Below are 18,962 nucleotides of genomic sequence, written 5' to 3' on the forward strand. Positions count from 1 at the left end.
GGGTCTCCGGGAGCCGCCGGAGCGGCGGAGGCAGCACCCCTGCGCTGGGCGCCCGCTCCCGCAGCCTCGGCCCAACACCGCCTGCCGCCAAGCCCGGCCCCGGGGGCGCGGCCGCCGGGGCTTCCGTGTGCCCCAAAGGGGCTCCGGGCCTTAAGCCGCCGCTGAAAGGCTTTAGACAAAAAACTCTTGACCACCAAGGCCAGCCTCTTCCTGAAAGCCCCGCTCGCTCCGATACAGGAAGTAAGAGGGAGCGAGCGCCCCAGAGCGCGGCGGCGGGGGCGGCAGCGGCGGGGGCGGCGGCGGGGGCGGCGGCGGCGGCTTCCCGACTCGGCACGGGGCTGGCGGCAGTGCCCGCCCGGGCCCTTCCCCAGGGCAGCGCCAGGGGCATGCGGGCGCCTGGAGCCCGGCGGCCCGCGCCGCCCGGCGCCTGAGCCCCAGCGTTCACCGTCCCGGAGCTGCCGGCGGCATGATCCGACGGGCCGGGGCGCCCGCGCGCGCGGACCCCGCGGGGTAAGTCCGGGGCCGGCGCCCCTCCTCCCTCGGTGTCCCCGGGTCCCACTGGGCCCGCGTCCCTCCCGCTCCCTTGCCCCTCCCCGCCCCCGGGAGTGCTCGGAGCTCCCGGAGGAGCCCCAGACGCGGGACCTAGGGGTGTCGGGCTGAGACCGAACCCCTGGCCACGGCCAAGGCCAGTCCCCGGTTCTGCGCGGAAAGGAGCGGCCCTGATGCCTTTTCAGGACCTGGAGACTTGGCTAAACTTTTAAGCCCTGACGTCGCTCGCGGGAAAACCAGCCGGCACGTTTGCGGGCTAGGCGGGCGGGTGCCAGAACGGCGTCTCTACTGGTCAGAGCCCGCGCGGTGGGGTTGTGCGGACGCGCCCTCACCCCTCACCCGCCTCCCCTCCTCCCCAGGCCTCCCCGGTCCCCGGCTCCTGTCCCGCCTGAACTTTAGATGCAGTCACTCGCGGCCGGGACCCCGCCAGCCTCCCTCACCCGCTGCCCTGCCTGCGCCCTAGCGCGCGTCCTCGGGTCTGGGCTCTCCGCCGGGCATGGGGCGGGGGACCAGGGTCCCCGTATCTTTGGACACTTGCGGCCCAAAAGCTGACCAACCGACCTAGACCGAGGAAGCACAGGGTCCCCTCCCCCATCCTTCTAGTGGATCTAAGGACAGTGACCTTCGGACCGGCCTTTGCGAAGCCTGGGGCTTGGGGAGGGTCCAGAGCGCACGAGCTTCGCGTGGCCTTCGGGATCCCCCGGGAAGAAGGCGCAGCTTGGAATGCGTGAAGCCCGAACCGGTTTGGGAACTGGCTTTCGAGAGGGGTCTCTAGTGTCTGATTTTATGTCCCCCACCCCCACGTCGCAAACTCGGACTTCTGGACGTTGCTCAGAGCTGCGCTCCGCGGAGTAGATTCCCCCGCCCCGCCGAGTAGATTCCCCCGCCCCGCCCAGACCAGCCCAGCCCAGCCCAGCCGGCGTCCCGGGAAGATTCAGGGGGTTGAGGAGGCTTCAGTTCAGAGGCAGATTCCTGGGAAAGTCTCTTAGAACCTTTCTGGGTGCCAGTGTTGATGGGCGCCCCCGGGGAAGCCAGACCCGGCTTTTTGGTTTAAAAGTCCCGGGCTACTTCTGTGGTGGAAACCCAGCTGCTGTCTGGCCTAGCTCAGTGACCTCAGCTCCCAGGGCCTCAGTTCTCTGCTGTGTAAAACAGACGGTTGGGCTGATCTTGTGCAGTCCCAAATTGGGGGGCAGCTGGAGGTGACTGGCTCCCACTCTAGTGGGAGGGGTGGCCTAGTGGGACCTGTAAGCGCAACTGGATCTGAATGCCTCCTTCCTCCCCGCTCCCCGTTGCTGCCAGAGTTGGGAAGTTCTGCCTGGATGCTTTCCCTTGAAAATGGAAAGACAAATGCCATCCGCCTGGAGGAACTGGAAATTCTGTTGGGGAAGGGGCCCCCTCAGGGGCAAGTATCTACCACACCCAATATTGATGGGTGGAGCTAGAAGGAGTTTCCCAGGGAAGAAGGGGAGGTGAGGGGCCAGGGTCCTGATCTACTTTCCATATTTCCCCCAGGGATGACCTCACCTTACCCACTTCCTCTTGCCTTTCTTTGTTCATTACTGGGCCAGTTACTTAACCTCTCTGCACCTCAGTTTATCTATAAAATAAAGATAAGTAACTACCTCTTAGAGTTCTTTTGAAAATTAAATGAGATAATGCATAAAAATTTTTGCACATTATAGGGCAAACTTTTAATAGTTAGTAGTACTATTGTTATCATTTGTTGAGTGTAGCCCCTCTGCTTGTCAGCTGTTTAACCTTGGACAAGAGACCTGGCCTTTGCCTCATCTACAAATTGGGGTAATCATAACACCTACTTCATAGGATTGTTATGAGGATTGGATGACTTAATATTTAAGGTAATTATTTAAGTCAGTATCTAATATTAAGGGTTAATACACCAGTTCAAGCCTGCTTAAAACAGTGTCTGGCATATCCTTAGATGAATATTGGTTTGTTGCTAAAAAGATTGCTTTATTTAAGAGGACCTTTGGGGTTGGAAGATTTCCTAGATAATATCTCATGTAACCTTGCACCCAGTACAGGAGTCCCTTTAACAACATTCCTGAAAGGCACTTGTATCCCTCCAGTGATGGAGAGCTTGCCACCACTGTGGCAGTGTTTGTGACAAGCAGATACTTGAGAAAGGAATCCCTGAACCTGAGATGCCATCTTTCTCCCCCTAACTTCTACCATAAGAAACTGTTCAGAGGAGCCCAATCCTTCTCGACTCCTAAATACTAGAAGGCAGTTCTCAGACCCCTGCACCCTCTGTTCCCCAGGCTGCACATCTACTTGTGTTCCAGTGCGCGAAGGTAACGAGGAGCAATCATCTATGACCCGTCACCCCCAGACTGCCCTCAGAGGCCCCCCAGCCTGGGTCCTGAGTCCTCAGCTGAGCTCATCTCTCCACCTGGCTCCCAAAGCCCCCTCCTTCTTGCTGGCAAGAGATGGCTGTCCAGCCAGATGGGGAAATGTCTCCCACCCCACACTCAGGGGCTAGGATCGGATCACTTGGATGTCAGCCCCCTGGAATAGGAGTGTGAGGATCTTGGCAAGCAGGCTCTGTCTACCTGTTGAAAATCCCTGCTGGGGAGAAAGAAAATGCAGACTGCCCAGGGCTCTGGGCACAGACGCTTTCCCCCCTCCATTCATTCAAGGTTCGTTCAACAGACAGTACTTGCACTATTAGGTGGAGGTGGGGGCCCAGCCTTAAACCAAGCCCCTGCTGGCTTGCAGCTGACCTTCCTAGAAGAGGACGGAAAATCAAGGTTAGGGGTATTCTGGGGCTGTTCTGGAGCAGGTGGTCTGAGAAGGCCACTCCAAGAAGATGGTGTTTAGCTGAGGCCTGAAGGAAGTGGGGAGAGTGAGTCAAGTCCCTGGGGGCGGGGGGATGTGGTTGGTGAGGCCAGTGAGGCTGGAGCGGAGTGTGGGAGAAGAGGGCAGGAAAAGGCTAGTGGGGGCGGGGGGTAGACTTTGAAGCGTGCTCTGAGTTGGTAGGGGGGGCACAGGTGGGGTTTCCATGGAGCGATGGCCTGATTTAGATTTGGGCAGTAGTGAGGACAGACTGCAGGTGGAACAGAAGCAGAGAAACCTGCAGGGAGGCCCCTGTGGTGGCAGGGAAAGAGGACTGGGTCCAGGGTGGAGCGGGCAGTGGAGGCGGGAATAGTTGGAGCCACAGGATTAGCTGGTGGGTTGGAGGTGAGGTGGGGGACAGAGGCATCGAGATGACACTGGGGAATCTGTGACTGCCAAGTGGCTGGACACCGTACTGAGTGGCGGAGTTGCTGAGGACATGTGTTTGATAATTTGAGGGTCGGTTAATATTTTCCACTCTTGGAAAAAATGTGGCCATCACAGACCTCACCCAATCGCCTAATACGATGACAAGGAAACGGAGGCCCAGAAAGAGGAAGTGCCTTACCTAAGGCCACGGGAGCTGGGCCTGGAACTCGGGTCTCCAGAGCCTTGGGCCTGCAAGGGGCTGCCTGGGCCGGGCCCCAGGGTTGAGAAAGCCCTGGCTTTCTGCCTCCTGCCTGACATAATGATTACAGGGGTCCTGCTGAACCCCGTGAGGTGCCCCTCAAGCACTCCAGTCCCTAAGACAGGGGCTCTTCTGGGGTGGGTCCACCCAGAACAGGATCAGGTAATGAATTCAGGGTCCCGACCACTGCTCTGCTCACTGACCTGGGCTTTTTTGCCTTCAGGGACTAATGCTCCCAGGTGGTCCTGGCTGGAGCTCAGCTGGGATAGCCATCCCCTTCCAGACGTGAAAGAGATTCTGGCCCACAGGAGGCAAAAGACTGGGCATCAGCTTAAGCCTTCACTCCAGGCCCTGAGAAACCCCCATGTACCCCTGGGAAGCATGTAGGTAGGAGTGCAGGGAGCTGGGGTACGGGATCCTCTTGGGATCGGGGAGTCTCAGCACATTTGCCCATGGGCCCTCCTTCCCATCTCCCCTACTTGACAGGCCTGGGTCCCTATTTAGTGCTCTTTCCTGAGGCAGTAAGTGGTTAGATGTTTACAGTACAATGAGGAGACCTGCATTTTAATCCAGGAGGTCAGGAAATCAAAACAGAAACCAACCAGGAATGGGTGTGATATTTGAAGGGAGCACCCATCCCGGGCGCTTCGGTGCCCTCTCAGGCCTCCCGGGAGCTCCATTTCACAGACAGGAGCCTGAGCTGGCCTGCGGCGCCTCTCAGCCCCGGGCTGGAGCAGAGGGCAGGAAAGAATGAGTGACAGACAACCACAAACTCTGTCCTTCCAACCCCCTCACGGACTCCATCTGTCACGGCGAGGTTCTCTGTTGAGTGAGAGTCTCGACCACTAGCTTCTGTCATGCAGGCAGTGACAAATGAGCAGAACTGGGTGGGCAACAGTGAAGAGGGGAAGGCGAGGCCGGCTCGGAGTGGGGAAGTGTCTGGCAAAGGCTTAGAGGCCTTTACCAGCTCAGAGGTGTCTCCTTTTTTGAATACTCAAAAAACATTGCACAAACTACTTATTTGCCTAGTGATTGTAGAGAAGCCAAAAGCCCTTTGAAATATTATGTCACCTACTTAGATTATAAATTTCCAATTAAAAGGGATCAGAACCTTTAGTTCCATCTTTCTGTCCTGCACACAGTTGGCACCCACTAAGTGCTTGAAGACGGTGGTATACTGAACAGAATTCTAAAAATTGTCTGGCAGCTTTCTCTTTAGTGTCCTGAAGCACCTGAACTTGTGGAAGTGTTTGCAAGGCAGCCCAGACCTCCGGCATGGGGGTGGGGCCCAGAGCTGGCAGGTGAGGTGACCAACTCCTCTTCTACAGCAGGTGGTGAGCCCCAGGCCACCACATCCCATCCCCAGTCTGGACCAAGGAGCAGAGGATTTGAGCAGGGACCCCACTCTCTTCATTTTATCCTCCCCGGCTGTGTCCCTCACTTCTATGGGAAAGAGGCTGGAGAAGGTGAAGCTGGATCTGGATTACAAATAGATATGCATCCTCGGTCAAAAGAATGGGGTCAGCCACGTGGACAGGATCTGGGGGAAACCTGACTGGTCACAGGTCCCAAATGAAGGTCTGTGGTCCCCTGAGAAACTGGAACAATAAGGTGTTGTTATTGCGTGATGTGTGTGTGTGTGTTTGTGTGTGTGTGTGTGTGTGTGTGTGTGTGTGTGCCTATCAGCCAAGGTTGCCAAACTATCTTTTCTTGGGTAGAACTGTCCCTTATTCTGAGATTAGGTCTTTCTGATGTATTAAGCCTCCTTTCTTTTATAAAATGATTGGGCACGTTGATAGCGGTTGTTAACTTTTAATGTCTTTTTGGCAAAATTAAAAGTTGCTGAAGGAATGTCTGAGAAACCCTGCTCTTGCTGCTTCAGCAGAATTTATCCATTTTATGTCCCCTTCACCCCCTCTCCCGTCCCTGCCACACCTGGCAGTCAGAGTTGACCTAATTGTATTGTCCTTTGCCGATTCGGAAGATGCTTGGGGACTTGCATGCTGCAGGACATCAGTAGGGTTGGAGGAGATCTCTGGAGTCCCGTGCCTTCTGGTGATTTGGAGTTGTACTCCAGAGAGCAAGTGCCTTCCTCTCCCTGGGCCTCAGTTTCCCCATCTGAGAAATGAAGTCAATGATCTCTAAGGACCCCACTCAGTCTCACGCTCAGTGATTCCCCGAATTACTAGCCGACAGGCAGCAGAAGCTGGCATCCTGGAGCAATGTTGGAGTGCCGGGCGGAGATGAGGCAGCTCTTCTTCCCTCTGATAGAGCAGTCTAGAATGCACTTTCATAAGAAGCAAAGACCCAGAAAGAAGACTTCTGGGTCATCACCCTGACCGAGTGACTGGAAGAAAATGTTTTTTCATGCAGTGGGGTGATTTCTGAAAAACTAGTTTTGAAAAAAGTGCGTTGGTTTTGGGAGCCCACTTTGGGGAGGGGCTACTGGCTTCCTGGTAACACTTGCTCCCTGGACGGGGAATTGGGAAGGTGATGTTGCAGTGGCCTCTCTGAGTGTGACCGGATCCGTGAGTGGCACCTGCTCTGGCCGTTTGGTGTGGGAGCCGTGGAGATGCGGAGGAGGCAGCATGCAGCCTGGGGTTCTTGGCTGGGAAGGCTGCCCCTGGCAGAGTTTGAGAGGGACTAGGTCCAAGGGAAGTCCCAGTAAGGAAGGGATCAGGCAGGCCCCCGAGCTGCGGGGAGGGGCTCCCTGCCAGGCAGGCCAGGCCTCCCCACAGCACACCCAGTGCGGCCCCAGGACAGCCAGCCCATCCTTGTGCCGGGGGAGGGGGAGGGCAGATGACACAGTGTGTCTGCTCCCCTAGCCCCCAACCTGCCACACACACACACACACATACAAACACACAGTGTTATGCAGTGAAACCAGTCCCTTCCCTCTTGCCAGCATGGCCTTGAAGGAGAAGGGGTTGGGAGCCCTTCCCTGAGCCCTGGTGTCCACAGGGCAGTGGGAGGGCCCTACTGACTCCATGCTCGTGTGGCCCTCAGCCTCTGGCCTTTGATAGAAGAATCTGAAAGCCGCCACCATGGCCGCTGCCTGTCTCTCCCCACCTGCCCTGGAGGCCCCGCGCAGCCTCAGGCGCTCTCCTCTCCGGGGCTTGGGGCTCGGAGGAGGCTGCCCCCGTGGCTGGAACAGCTCTGGTGGCGGCAGAGCCCCTAGTCCCATCTCACCAGTAATCCCTGAGAGTACCCCTACCTGAATCTGTACATGTTTGAAAGAACCAACCAGCCTGCTAGGAAATATCAGTTCCCTTTTAGAAGAAACGGCCCAGGGAGCGAGCGGTTGTGGTCAAGGCCCGTCGCCGTCCTGTGTGCAGCAGCAGCAGTGCACACTCAGGCCACATCCTATGGGGTAATGGCACCAGCCCGAGGACAAGGCCCCCTGGTATCCTCTCTCCTGGGCCCAGTCACAGTGAGAGTTCCCCCAGATCCTGCGTCCACCTGCAAACCTGGTTTCCAGGGAGGTCGCGGTTTCAGGGGAAGGAGGCCAGGGCGGGGAGGGACTGCCCTGGAGGGGCTCTCTTAGGAGGCCCTTCCCCCCAAAACATGGCCCCCATTTCATCACTGACTCTGGGGTCTTTATCAAAGCCAAGAACTTCTTATTCCCTGGTTAGGAGTTGGTACTTCAAATGCCGCACAACATCTGACTCCTTGACTGACATTCAATACGAGGTGTCGGGGCTGATGAAAGAGCCTTTTTTCTGAAGACAGAAAGAGGAGAAGGGACCATGGAGGGGGACAGCCCAGGAGAAGGAGAGGAGATCGCAGAGGTAGCAAAGGTTTTCCCTGGGTTAGGTTATTCCCTGGATTATTAAATGTGCATCTTCACCCACTTCCAGGGACCAGAGAAATAAAGGACTATGCATCTAAAATTCACCACCTGACAATCTCTGGCTAATCCTCCGGCAAGCCCTCAAGAACGAAGACACTGGGGACCTTTTTCCCCAACCGCCATGGCCCCAGCCTCCTTAATCTCAATCAGTGTCAGAGATGGACACTGTACATTTCTCCAGGGATACTGCAGTACAAAGCAAGGACTTAACTTTCTACCAGTGGCACCTGGTGACAGCATTTATTATGCTTGCTTCCTTCCGTTCTTGACATTTTGACAGAGCATCTATCTAAAACATATTCAGGGGTTCTTTTCCCAGTGAATGTCTTCCTCATCCACCCTTACCTGTCCATCCATATACCTAGCTTTCCGTCTCTCCATCCATTTAGCCATCCATCAATCCTCCCATCCATGCACCCATCCATTTATCGAACATTTGTTGGACATCTAGGTGTCTCCAGTTTATCTACTGGGGAAATAAGAGAAATATGCACATAATTATAGTATAGAGGACTGTATTAAAAAGTCACGAGGCTCTAGTACACTTAGCTGTGGTGAGCAGGAAGGACTCCCTGGCAGAGGTGGCATCTGCATTGGGTCTTGAAGGATGAGTAGAATTTTAACAGCGGAAATCGGGCATATACAGGGAAGGATATCCTAGATAGGCAGAGCATGCAGTGGGGAAGTGGGAGAGGACAAGTTGTGTGTGGGAGCCTTGAAGAGCCTGGTCAGAGGACAGGGAAGAAGGGTTCTTTGTGTGATGGGCCTAGAGAGGGAATTGGGGCCCACTTGGATACTGGTGGGAGAGCTGGATTTTACTGTGGTGGTGAAGACCACGGGTCTGCTCTCCCACTTAGAGCTGGGCAACCCTGGATAAGTCTCTGCACCTATACTTGCCAGGATACCCTCCTCCTCGTCCTCTGCCTGGTGAGCAACCATCTCTGCCTCACAGGGTCGTTACATGAGAGGATGTTCTTAATTACTTGGGCCATGAGACCAGGTGGGGGCTGCTACCTCTGTGTGTGTGTGTGTGTGTGTGTGGTGTGTATATGCTACTGATTTTCAAAAAAAAATTTTATACATGAAAATGTTCACACAAAGACACATAAAAATAGTGAAATTTAAATCATCAAACACTTTCATCTCTTTAAGGCTACACCCAGTCCAAGCGCATGTTTGTTTATTTACATCTTTGGTGTACAGTTTTGATCTGTGTGTATATGTTAATTTGTGCTCCTCTTTTTTCACTGTTATTTCCTATACGTATTTCTACATGCCACACTGTGGTTGTATGTTGCCTATTTATCATCTTTGGTGGCCTTAATATTATGATCTTTTAAATGATTAGAGTTGGCATGGACTCGTGTCAAGTTTTTTCCAAGTCCCTTCTGTTTTAAATGAAGCTCCCGAAAACTTATATGGGTCTAGGGTTTGGGGACCATTTCCTTGAGCTCTATCACCATCTTGGAGTATTTGAGTTCAGGGGTGAAGCAAAACCTCTTGATTGGCCCCCTGAATTTTAGTTGGATGTAAATTTTAGCTAAACACTTCTCAGTTTCCTTGCAGCTAGACGTGGCCATGTGATCAAGTTCAGACAGTTAAATATGTGGGGAGTAAAATTTGCTTGGTGATTTCCTTAAAGAAAAGAGTCATACCTTTATTTTCCTCTTTCCTGTTGTCTGAAATATAGACATGATGGCTGGAGTTGAAGCAGCCGTCTTGGACTCTGAAGTAAACTTGAGAATGGAAGCTGAGTAGAGCAACAATATAATAAGGGTCTCAGACATATTGGTGCTTCATCTCAGCCCTGCACTACTTACCTAGACTTGTACACGGGAGAGGAATGCATATCAACCTTATTTAAATCACTGTTATTTTAGATTTTCTATCACAGACAAACTTAATCTTTACTAACACACAAAGAAATTTATCTCTTGTCACATAGCACCAGGTTATATTCCAGAAGTACGAAAGCTACTTTGCAGGGCGACCTGCAAGCCTTTATTTCTTAGTGGAGATGGGAAGGAGGAAGAAGAGGAGAAGGGAGAAGCAGTTTTGCATCGATTAAGCCTCTTATTTCAAGGATTACATTGCAAACAATTTTTTTTCATATTGAGTGTTTGTGAGTCTTAGATTTCACCGGACACTTCAGACTTGTTATTCTGGTTTAAGTTCTGACTCCCAAATTCTGTGCTTTGACAGGGCTAAGTGTTGCAGAGCAAGGCAGCCATGTCTCTTCCTTCAGCCTCAGTTTCCTCATCTGTGCTTTAGATGGAGAACTCTCCTAGGTTAACCCTCCCTGTGCTGACATTCTGAGATTTGTTCTCTCATCACACCAGCACAGGAAGGGCTGGGGCCTGCTCTAAACAGTGCCTGTATCCTTGCTGGCTGCCACCATTCATTCACTGACTCTTTATGGAGCATTTGCTGGGGGCCAGGCTAGGTTTGTGCTGACCACTGGCCACGAGGGCTCTTGAGTGTTCACCTGCTTGGCCTCAGGAAAGATTTGTCCTGAAATGGCCGGGCTGCCCTTCCCTTTTCCAGGGATAACAGAATCATTTGGAGCCTGCAAGACCCAGCTCTGAGCTGCCCTCCCACAGCCCAGAATCACCCCCAGGCAGGGGGAGGCCCTCAGGGCTTTGTCTGAGAGGCCCCATGTGTGACCTGGGATTGAGCTGGGTGGGCTGTCTTGAAAGGCTGGGTGAGTGCCTTTGAAGTGGTTTGAAAGACAGTCAGGGAGCTTCTTTCCACAGGCCAAAGCGGCCCCCATCCCTGGCTCTAGCGTCATCAGGCATCAGAACTCAATATTGCTCTGATGGCCCCCTAATGCAGACCCTGCTTATAGATGAGGCTCAGAGAGGGGACGTGATCACCCCAAAGCCACACAGCTGGACCCAGGCTCTTAACAAGGCTCTGTGCAGGCGCATAGGCTGCTCCTTTGTGTGAGGCCCTGGAGGTGGGGTGGGGGGGCAGGCACATCAGCCTTCCCTCCAGCGTGAGCTCTTTCCTCCCCCAGCGACTAAGCGCACATGCCCACCTCTACCTCCTGCGAAAAGCCTTCCAGGCTGACAAGCCTCCAGAACTGTTGCACACAGTCACTTACATTGTTCACTGCACAAAGGCACCTGCTGAGAGAGAAACAAAGAGGGACTAAAATTTCATTCCCTTGCCAAGCCCTGTGTGATGCTGGGTGTGTGTGCGGGGGTGGAGGGGGTTGCTCCTCCACGGGTCGCCCAGAGCATCTCTTCCTAATTTACACCGAGGCGGCACGTAGGTTTTCAGGGACCCGGGCCAGTGGAAGACCCATCAGCACCCTCAGAGCCTCGCTCCTCACGCCTGTCGAGGTGTATTCTCTGTCTGTGGCCCCGCTAGACTGTAAGCTCCCGAGGGCAGTGAGAGTGACTCCTCCAGGCAGGGTGTCACGGCCAGGTCAGTACTGTGTGGGCCACAGAGGGCTCGACTCAGCACTCGTCCTGAGCGAGAGTTGTAGGAGCTGGGGGGGACTGTCCCCAAGGCTTGGGAAATGTTTGTTGGATGAATATATGATGGGTTAATGCCAATGAGAGCAGTGAGGAGGGGCTGACCAGGGTAGAGGGCCTCTGGGAAATGGGAAGGGGCCCGCAGGGAGGCCTGCAACTTGTGGAAGGGGCTGTGGCCTGTGAAAGCCCCAGTGGCAGGGTGAGGGGGAGACTGGACAAGTCACTGCAGTCAACTCTGGGTGGGAGGCCCCGAGAGCAGAGGCCAGAGACACACCTGACCTCACCTCGGCTGCACTCTGCGGGGCCAGGGCCGGGTAGGGCACGGTGCGAGTAGTTGCCAAAGCCCCAGCTCCTCCCCAGCACACTGTCCTGGAGCCCCTCTCCAGCCTGCACAGTGCTGGTCCAGCAGCTCCCCGATGACTCATCCTTGCCCCAGGGATCCTCAGTCTTGTGGGGCCACAGGAGCCACAGGCAGTGCTGTGCCTGCAGGATGCGGGATGGCTCCCTGGAGTGCCGGGGTCCCCGGCTGGCTGAGGGGTGTCCTGCTCAGCCTAGGGTGCGTCTGGGAGAGCTTTGCTGGGGAGACGTGAGCCGAGCTGAGTGACGTCTGGGGGTTTCCCGGGTTCACGTGGTGTGTGGGGTGAACCAGCCTGGCCCTGTCGCAGGTGTTGCAGGCTCGATGTGTCTGGCGTTTGCACTCCGCGAGGATGGAGGGTGGCCTGTGCAGGAGAGGGGACCAGACAGCAGGGCCTCCTGGGCTGTATCCGTGGAGACTGAGGCAGGCTTGTTCCCCCACTTTTAAAGCTGGGCTGTGTGTTGGTTTCCTAGGGCTGCTTGACAAAACAACAAATCTGTTTTCGCAATTCTGGAGGCTAGCCGTCCGAAATCAAGGTAACAGCAGGGCTGGACTCCCTCTGAGACTCTGGGTGGAATCCTTCCTGCCTCTGTGCAGCTTCTGGTGCCCCGCTAACCCCCACGGTCCTTGGGGTCCCCTGGCCTGAAGCTGCATCACTCCAGTCTCTGCCTCCGTCGCCACAGGGCTGTCTCCTCCCTGGGGTCTGTCCCCTCATCTCTTCTTCTAAGGACACCAGTCACCTTGGATTAGCACCCCTGCTCCAGCGTGACCTCGTCTGAACTAATTCCATCGGCAACAACCCTATGTCCAAATAGGGTCACATTCTGAGGCGCTGAGGTCCTGGGGGTTAGGATTTTAACATATCTTTTAGGGGGACACAATTCAACCCATAACAATGTAAAATGTATACAGAGGAAGATCCACCCTTTTCAGTTTACTTTTCTACCCATTTTGGCAAATGGAGACGAGTCGGGCAACCGCCACTATGATCAGCATACAGACCAGTTCCGTCACCCTCCACGATCCCCTGTGCCCTTCTTTAGTCAGTCCTCCCCTCCCAAACCCTGCCATCACTCATCTCATCTCCATTCTTGAGTTCTGCTGTTTCCAGAACATCACGCGAACCCTGCCTTGTGAGTCTGGCTTCTTTCACTCGGCGGAAGGCATTGGAGACCCGTCTGTGTTGTGCATCTCAGTGTTGCGCTCCTTTTTATCGCTGAGACTGTTTCATTGCATGAATGTATCATGGTGTGTTTATTCATTCACCCCCTGTGGCACTTTTGGGCTGTTTCCAGTTTGGGGTGATTACAAATACAGCTGCTGCAAACATTTGCGTAGAAGGTGTGGGTTTTTGCGCGGAAATCACACGGGCCAGCTTGCATCAGGCTGCTGTGTGAAGAAGGGCATGGGGTTTGGGGAGGCAGCGCATGGGGAGACGGGAAGGAGGCTGCTATATGGGCCCAGCCCCACTACCCTCTACCTGCCCAGGGGAAGATGGCTGACCAGGCCCAGCGGGGCTGTCTGGACATGTGGACCTTGAGAGGTGAAACAGCACAACACAAGTAGTTAGAAGGGCAGGCCCTGGAGCAGTCAGTCAAGGTTCATGTTCCGCTCTCTGCCTCAGTTTCTTCTTCTGTAAAACAGGGGTACTAATAGTTCCACATTCATAGAGCTGTTGCTGTGTTACATGAGTTAACACGCAGAAGGAGCCTGAACAGAATCTGACACATAGTAGGTGTTCAAGAAATGGGAACCATGTTCTGTGGTCTTCGGAAGGGCCCCCGCTGCACACCGTCTTGTCCATTCCACTCGTCCCATGTCTGCCCTGACTTGCTGTAAGACCCTGAGCTGGCTCCTTGCCCTCTCTGACCACTGCTTCCTGCATTCACGTGGTTAAGGCGGCACCGAGCACCCCTGTGTGCCAGGCTCTGTACAGAGCAGCCTGCGGCAGCGTGCACACAGTAGGCGCTTCATTAAGACATGGCTGTGTGACCTGCTCATCACACTGTGGGGGGATGGGTGAGTGGCTCTCAGGACACAGGTTTTGGGGGCCGGCAGAGGCTCCCCTGCAGCTGCCACATGTATCATCTGCCCTGATACACTCTCTGTCTCCGACAGGAGCTAACCCAAGTGGCAGCCCCGCAGCCTCAGCAGCTACAGGGCGGTGTCAGGGACGCCTGGCCTGGGCTCCATGGCCAGAGGTGTGCTGGGTCCTAGTTCAGGTGCCACAGCAGCTCCTAGGGTCTGAAGGAACCCTCGCCATGACCAGCAGGTCCAGATTGGACTAACAAAGGGACATTTACAATGGTCAATCCTCACTATTCACAGGTTCTGTATTTGCAAATTAGCCTATTTGCTAAAATTTATTCGTAACCCCCAAATCATAGTGCTTTCGAAGTCATTTATGGACATGCATAGAGTGATGAAAAATCTGAATTTTCGAACACACACGTTCCCACCCGGGGCTGCATAAGATGTATCGGTCTTCTTGCGTCCGTTCTCATATTTTGAACAAGTGTCCTTGTCGTGGTCTCTTACTTGTTTTGAATTTTTACGCTATGTTTTGATGACTTCGCTGTTTAAAATGTCCCCCAAGCATAGTGCCGCAGTGCCGTCTGGTGTTCCCGATGGCAAGAAGGTCGTGATGAGGCTCACAGAGAAACGATGGGTGTTACAAAAGCTTTGCTCAGGCACACGTTACAGTGCTGTTGGCTGTGAGTTCAGTAGTGATGAATCAGTGACATTAAATAAGGGGTCTTTAAACAGAAAACAAGATATATCTTGATCAACTGATGAAAATGTTGTGACCAGTGGTGCAGAAAACCTACCCCTGTGTTTCCCGAGAAGCAATGGTTCCATTTCCGCTAAGTCTTCACGCAGCTTTGTAGAACATCACAACCACAGATACTGAGAACGGACTGTATCTACATCGTGTAGATAAATTGGCCCTGAATCTCTCCGCGGCACTGTCTGCACGTCCACTGTCAGCAGTTCATTCCTCCGGATTAAGAAGTACCTGACTTATGTAAAGTCTGTTTTTAAAATGCACAAGTCTTTGGGATAAGCCATCCCTTCTGTCCCTTGGTCCTCACTCCCTCCAGTGAAGTTCAAGACTTGGAAAGGACAGTTTCCAAGGAGGGGAGTGGTCAGTGGTACTATGTCACATTCTGTGATTCTCACAGAAGAGTCTTTGTAGGGAGCGGCATATCGATCAAGGCATAAAAATCAGGGATTCTTGGCCTTCATAGATTTGGTACTAATAATTGCAGTGATTATGGCTTGGGGTTTCCTTCAGGCCCCTTTGCTAAGAGCTGTTTCTCAGTGAATTGTCACAGCCCTGTGAGACTGGGTTGCAGTGCCCAATTTACAGGCCAGGAAACTGAGGCACAGCGGGTGACTCAGTGGAAGCTCTCAGCAAGTGGCAGAGCCCAGACCCGAATCCAAGTTTGCCCAAGTCCAGAACCTCTGTCCGTAGCCCCGGAACTCCCTGCCTCCCTGTGTTGCATCCCACGATTCCAGGACCCTGCTGCCTCCTCGAGATCCAGGTGTGCCTAGATCCCTGGGAGGATGCTACTGGAACGCCTGCAGCCTCCTGAGGCCCTACATGATGGAACAGGTGAAGAACCTCAGGGGTGCAGAAAGGGATGCCTGGCCCCACCATCCACATCCAGTCTCTCCCAGGTCATCCACTGACAAAGTCCCACCCCACAGCCCCTGTCCTTGGAGCGGCCCGGAGACACTTTCACTTGGGTGGGACGGAGTGTCCCCGTCCTGCCTCAGCACTGCTCCTTACTCTCTCCCCAACTTAGTGCCTCGCAGAGGCCCCTAAAGTTACTGAGCCAGTGGCCTTGGCCTCCTCCAGCCTCCCACTCTTGAAGACTCACCACCACTAACTTCCCTTATGCTGAGGTAGGAGGGACTGTGCGCCCTGTGAAGTCTGACGGGGGCAGGGGGGTGTGGATGGTCACAGGGAGCAAAACCCTAAACAAGGCTGCAGCCCTGAGGGTGGGATTTCAGGCAGGAGTCAGCACCCGCTTTGTCTGGTGAGGCAGGGGCTGCCAAGAAGCATCAGGACTGGTGAGCCTGGGTAGTACACATGACCCAGAAGAGGAAATGTGGTCACAACAACTGTGAGGTGGGTTACAGGGTGACTCAGTGTCGCCAGGGAGTGAAGGGATGTGGTGCTGCAGTAGTTTCCTGCAAGGTGCAGGCCGGAGTCCGGTGTCCACAGCCTGCGTCCTCGGGGAGCGGGCAGTGCCCATGGTGGGGGCAGCTTTCGGGGGTCAGCATCATCCCGGAGCCCTGGGCTGGCCCTGGGCCTGATTCCAGTTCTAGGTGAGACATGTCAAAGCACATGCCTCTTGCTCTGTGGTCATGTTTCACCCTTCTGGCAAGCCTGTGAAATAGTGGGAGGAGTACCCTTTTGCTTATTTCACTACTTAGAACAGAGGCTCAGAGAGGGAGGGAGGCTTGCCCAAGGACACACAGGAAGCCTGTAGCAGAGGTTGGAATAGACCTCGGCTCCCTTTGCAGGCCAAAGCATTTTCTGCACCGCTCAGAACTGTCCAGCATGAAGAGTGGCCACAGCGACCGCTGACTGAGCCGTTGTTAAGCTCCAGGTGCAGTTATCCATGTTGTCCTCACCACAGCCTTGTGGGGTCTGTGCAGTTCCCAGTCTCGTTTTACAGACCTTGAAAGGCCAGTCTCAGAGTGGAATTCAGTCAGGCCCCAGACGCTAAGGGCGAGGGAAAGAGAAATGCCAGCAGAGGTCCAGCAGGAGGGGCCTGAGCAAGGGTGTGGGGGGGCCCTCGTCTCCCCTTCTGGACTGAATCCTGTCCTCCATGGGGCTGCTGCCCCCTCCTCTCGCCTCCCCCTCCTCAGCTCCAGTGTCAGGCCGGGTTGGGGAGGGCTGTGATCTCCTTCCTGTTTCCCCCAGATGATGGGGAACCGCTGAGTAAGCAACAGGCAGGGCCAGAGGCCAGGGTCACAGTGGGACTCGTGGGCTGCCACGTGGTGTGGGCGCTCCTGGAAGGAGGGAGGCTGGCAGGGGCAAAGGAAGCACCTCCCCTGAGCCAGCTGGGCCTCCTGTTTCCCAGCCTGGTCCATCCTGGGAGGAGAAGGCAGCAGAAGGAAGGTGGACAAGGATTCTGGGAGCTCTGTAGGGGCCAGCCTGGGGAGGCCTGGGCTGGCATCCATGTGCAAAAGGGGCCTGAACCTGCTGTCAGCCTCATGGGGCAGCTCTGGAAAGAAGGGGGCCTTAAACACTGGAACAGATGACCAAGAGCACAACCTCCTTTCCCAAAGAATTTTCCAAATAGAGTAATGGCTAATGGTAATAACACTCAACATACATATAGTTTTCCTTTTTATCTTCTTTGTTTTTTTCTAATCAAAAGCGAATCCCATACCTAGGACATGAATTCACACACGCACTGAAATGGTGAAAATGATAGAAAAGTCTAGACCCACATTGTCCAATACAGTAGCCACAAGCCACATGTAGCATTTTTACAAATTAAATTAATTAAAATGAGGTCACGGTCACATCAGCCGCATTGGAAACATTCCATAGCCACAGGCAGCTAATGGTGACCATGCCGGGTTGTGCAGACGTAGGACATCTCCATCACAGCACGTAGTTCTTTTGGGCAGGTCTAAACTGCTAAACAAGCAGGTGTAAGCAAGCAGGAAACCCTGCTTGTTGAAAAATAAGTTTTGGAATCAGTTTGGTTCCTTTGGACCTGTTCTATGTGTTTACGCATGTCTGGGTATCCACCTTGCCCATACGCAATTCCATCTGATCTGCCCTGCTACTTGGCCGTATGAGTACAAGAATGATATTTCCCATTTTTTTCCAGAAGAGGAAACTGAGGCTCAGAGAAGGTAAATGGGCCACAAGTAACGGGAGGGCTGGAACAGATTTGTTCCCTAGGGACAGAGGCCCCTCCCTTGGTGTGTCCAGGGTGAATGGGGTGCAGCCAGCAGGGGCTGTGGTGATCATCTCAAATCCCTGCACATTCCACTCTACTGGATGTGAGGGAGAGACCCAGACAAGCAAACTGATCTTCCAGGAAGACTTCCTATTTCCCCTGAAATGTTTGCCCATTATTTTCTGATTTTCATAGTAATATACACTCAGTGTAAAATTTTGGAATGTGCAAAAAAAGTATAAAGAAGGAGAGAGAAATCACTTAATCTGAGGATTAACAACCACAACTGCACCAGTTTACACTCCTGCGGACAGAGCAGGAGCATTCCAGTTCCTCCACATCCCCAGTCATTGGTCACGTAGGTCTGCCGCATGATAACCATTCTCATGGGCCTTGTCGTTTTAATTCCAGATTCCCTGATTCCTCATGCTGTTGAGAATCTTTTCACATGCTTCTTGGCCACCGCCTCTGTGTGAAGTGCCAGCTGAAGCCTCTTGCCCATTTTTCTATTGGTTTTTGTTTGTCTTGTCTTTTCCTTATCAATGTGTAGAAGTTCAGTATATAATCTGGCTCTGAGCCCTTTGTTGGTTCTGTATGGTACAGATATCTTCTCCCACTCAGGGTTTAATTTTCACTCTCTTACTGGTGTCTTATTGAACACAAAGTCTTCATTTTAATGCAATCGAATGTAACAGTTTATCTAAGGTTGGCATGTGTGTGTGTATTGTTTAAGAAGTCTCTTCCAACAGATTATGAAGGTATTCTTTATTTTCTTCTAGAAGTTTTTTTGTTTTGTTTTTTACATGTAAGTCAGAACAGAGTCCTCCTGGAACTGATTTTTGTATAAGCTGTGGCCAAGGGATCATGTTTCTTTTTTTTTTTCCCACGTGAATACCCAGTTGTCTCAGCACATTTTGTTGCGAAGACTGTCCTTCCCTCAACGTTCTAGTGTGACCATACATACATCAAGTGACTGTGTGTGGGGTCTGTTTCTGGACTACTCTAGTCCATGACCTACATGTCTGTCCCTGCACCAGTACCATGCCTTCTTAATCACTGTAGCATCATCATAATTCTTGAGATCCAGCAGACCAAATCCTACCCACATCTTCACGTGTGTCTTGGATGTTCTTGTCCATTTGCATCACATATACCTTTTCACAGAACACCTTTGAGGTTCCAGTTAGGATTGTACTAGTTCTTTTTTGTTGTTGTTGTTGAAGTGTAGTCAGTTACAATGTGTCAATTTCTGGTGTACAGCACAGTGTCCCAGTCATGCATATATATACGTATGTTCACTTTTACATTCTTTTTC

The 18,962-nt window shown here is 53.3% G+C and overlaps 1 protein-coding gene across 1 annotated transcript in view; it reads left to right on the top strand.

The window, feature by feature from the left end:
• Positions 1 to 314: 314 nt before the first annotated feature.
• The window catches only part of RIN3 (Ras and Rab interactor 3), a 103,649-nt gene continuing 85,001 nt past the window's right edge, over positions 315 to 18,962 (top strand). The window contains exon 1 of the mRNA XM_072963624.1: positions 315 to 510. Coding sequence (XP_072819725.1) covers positions 467 to 510 — 44 coding nt within the window. The 5' untranslated portion in view covers positions 315 to 466. The remainder of the gene's footprint in view (positions 511 to 18,962) is intronic.

Source organism: Vicugna pacos, chromosome 6 (genome assembly GCF_048564905.1).
Source record: "Vicugna pacos chromosome 6, VicPac4, whole genome shotgun sequence".
In the NCBI taxonomy this organism is placed as follows: domain Eukaryota; kingdom Metazoa; phylum Chordata; class Mammalia; order Artiodactyla; family Camelidae; genus Vicugna; species Vicugna pacos.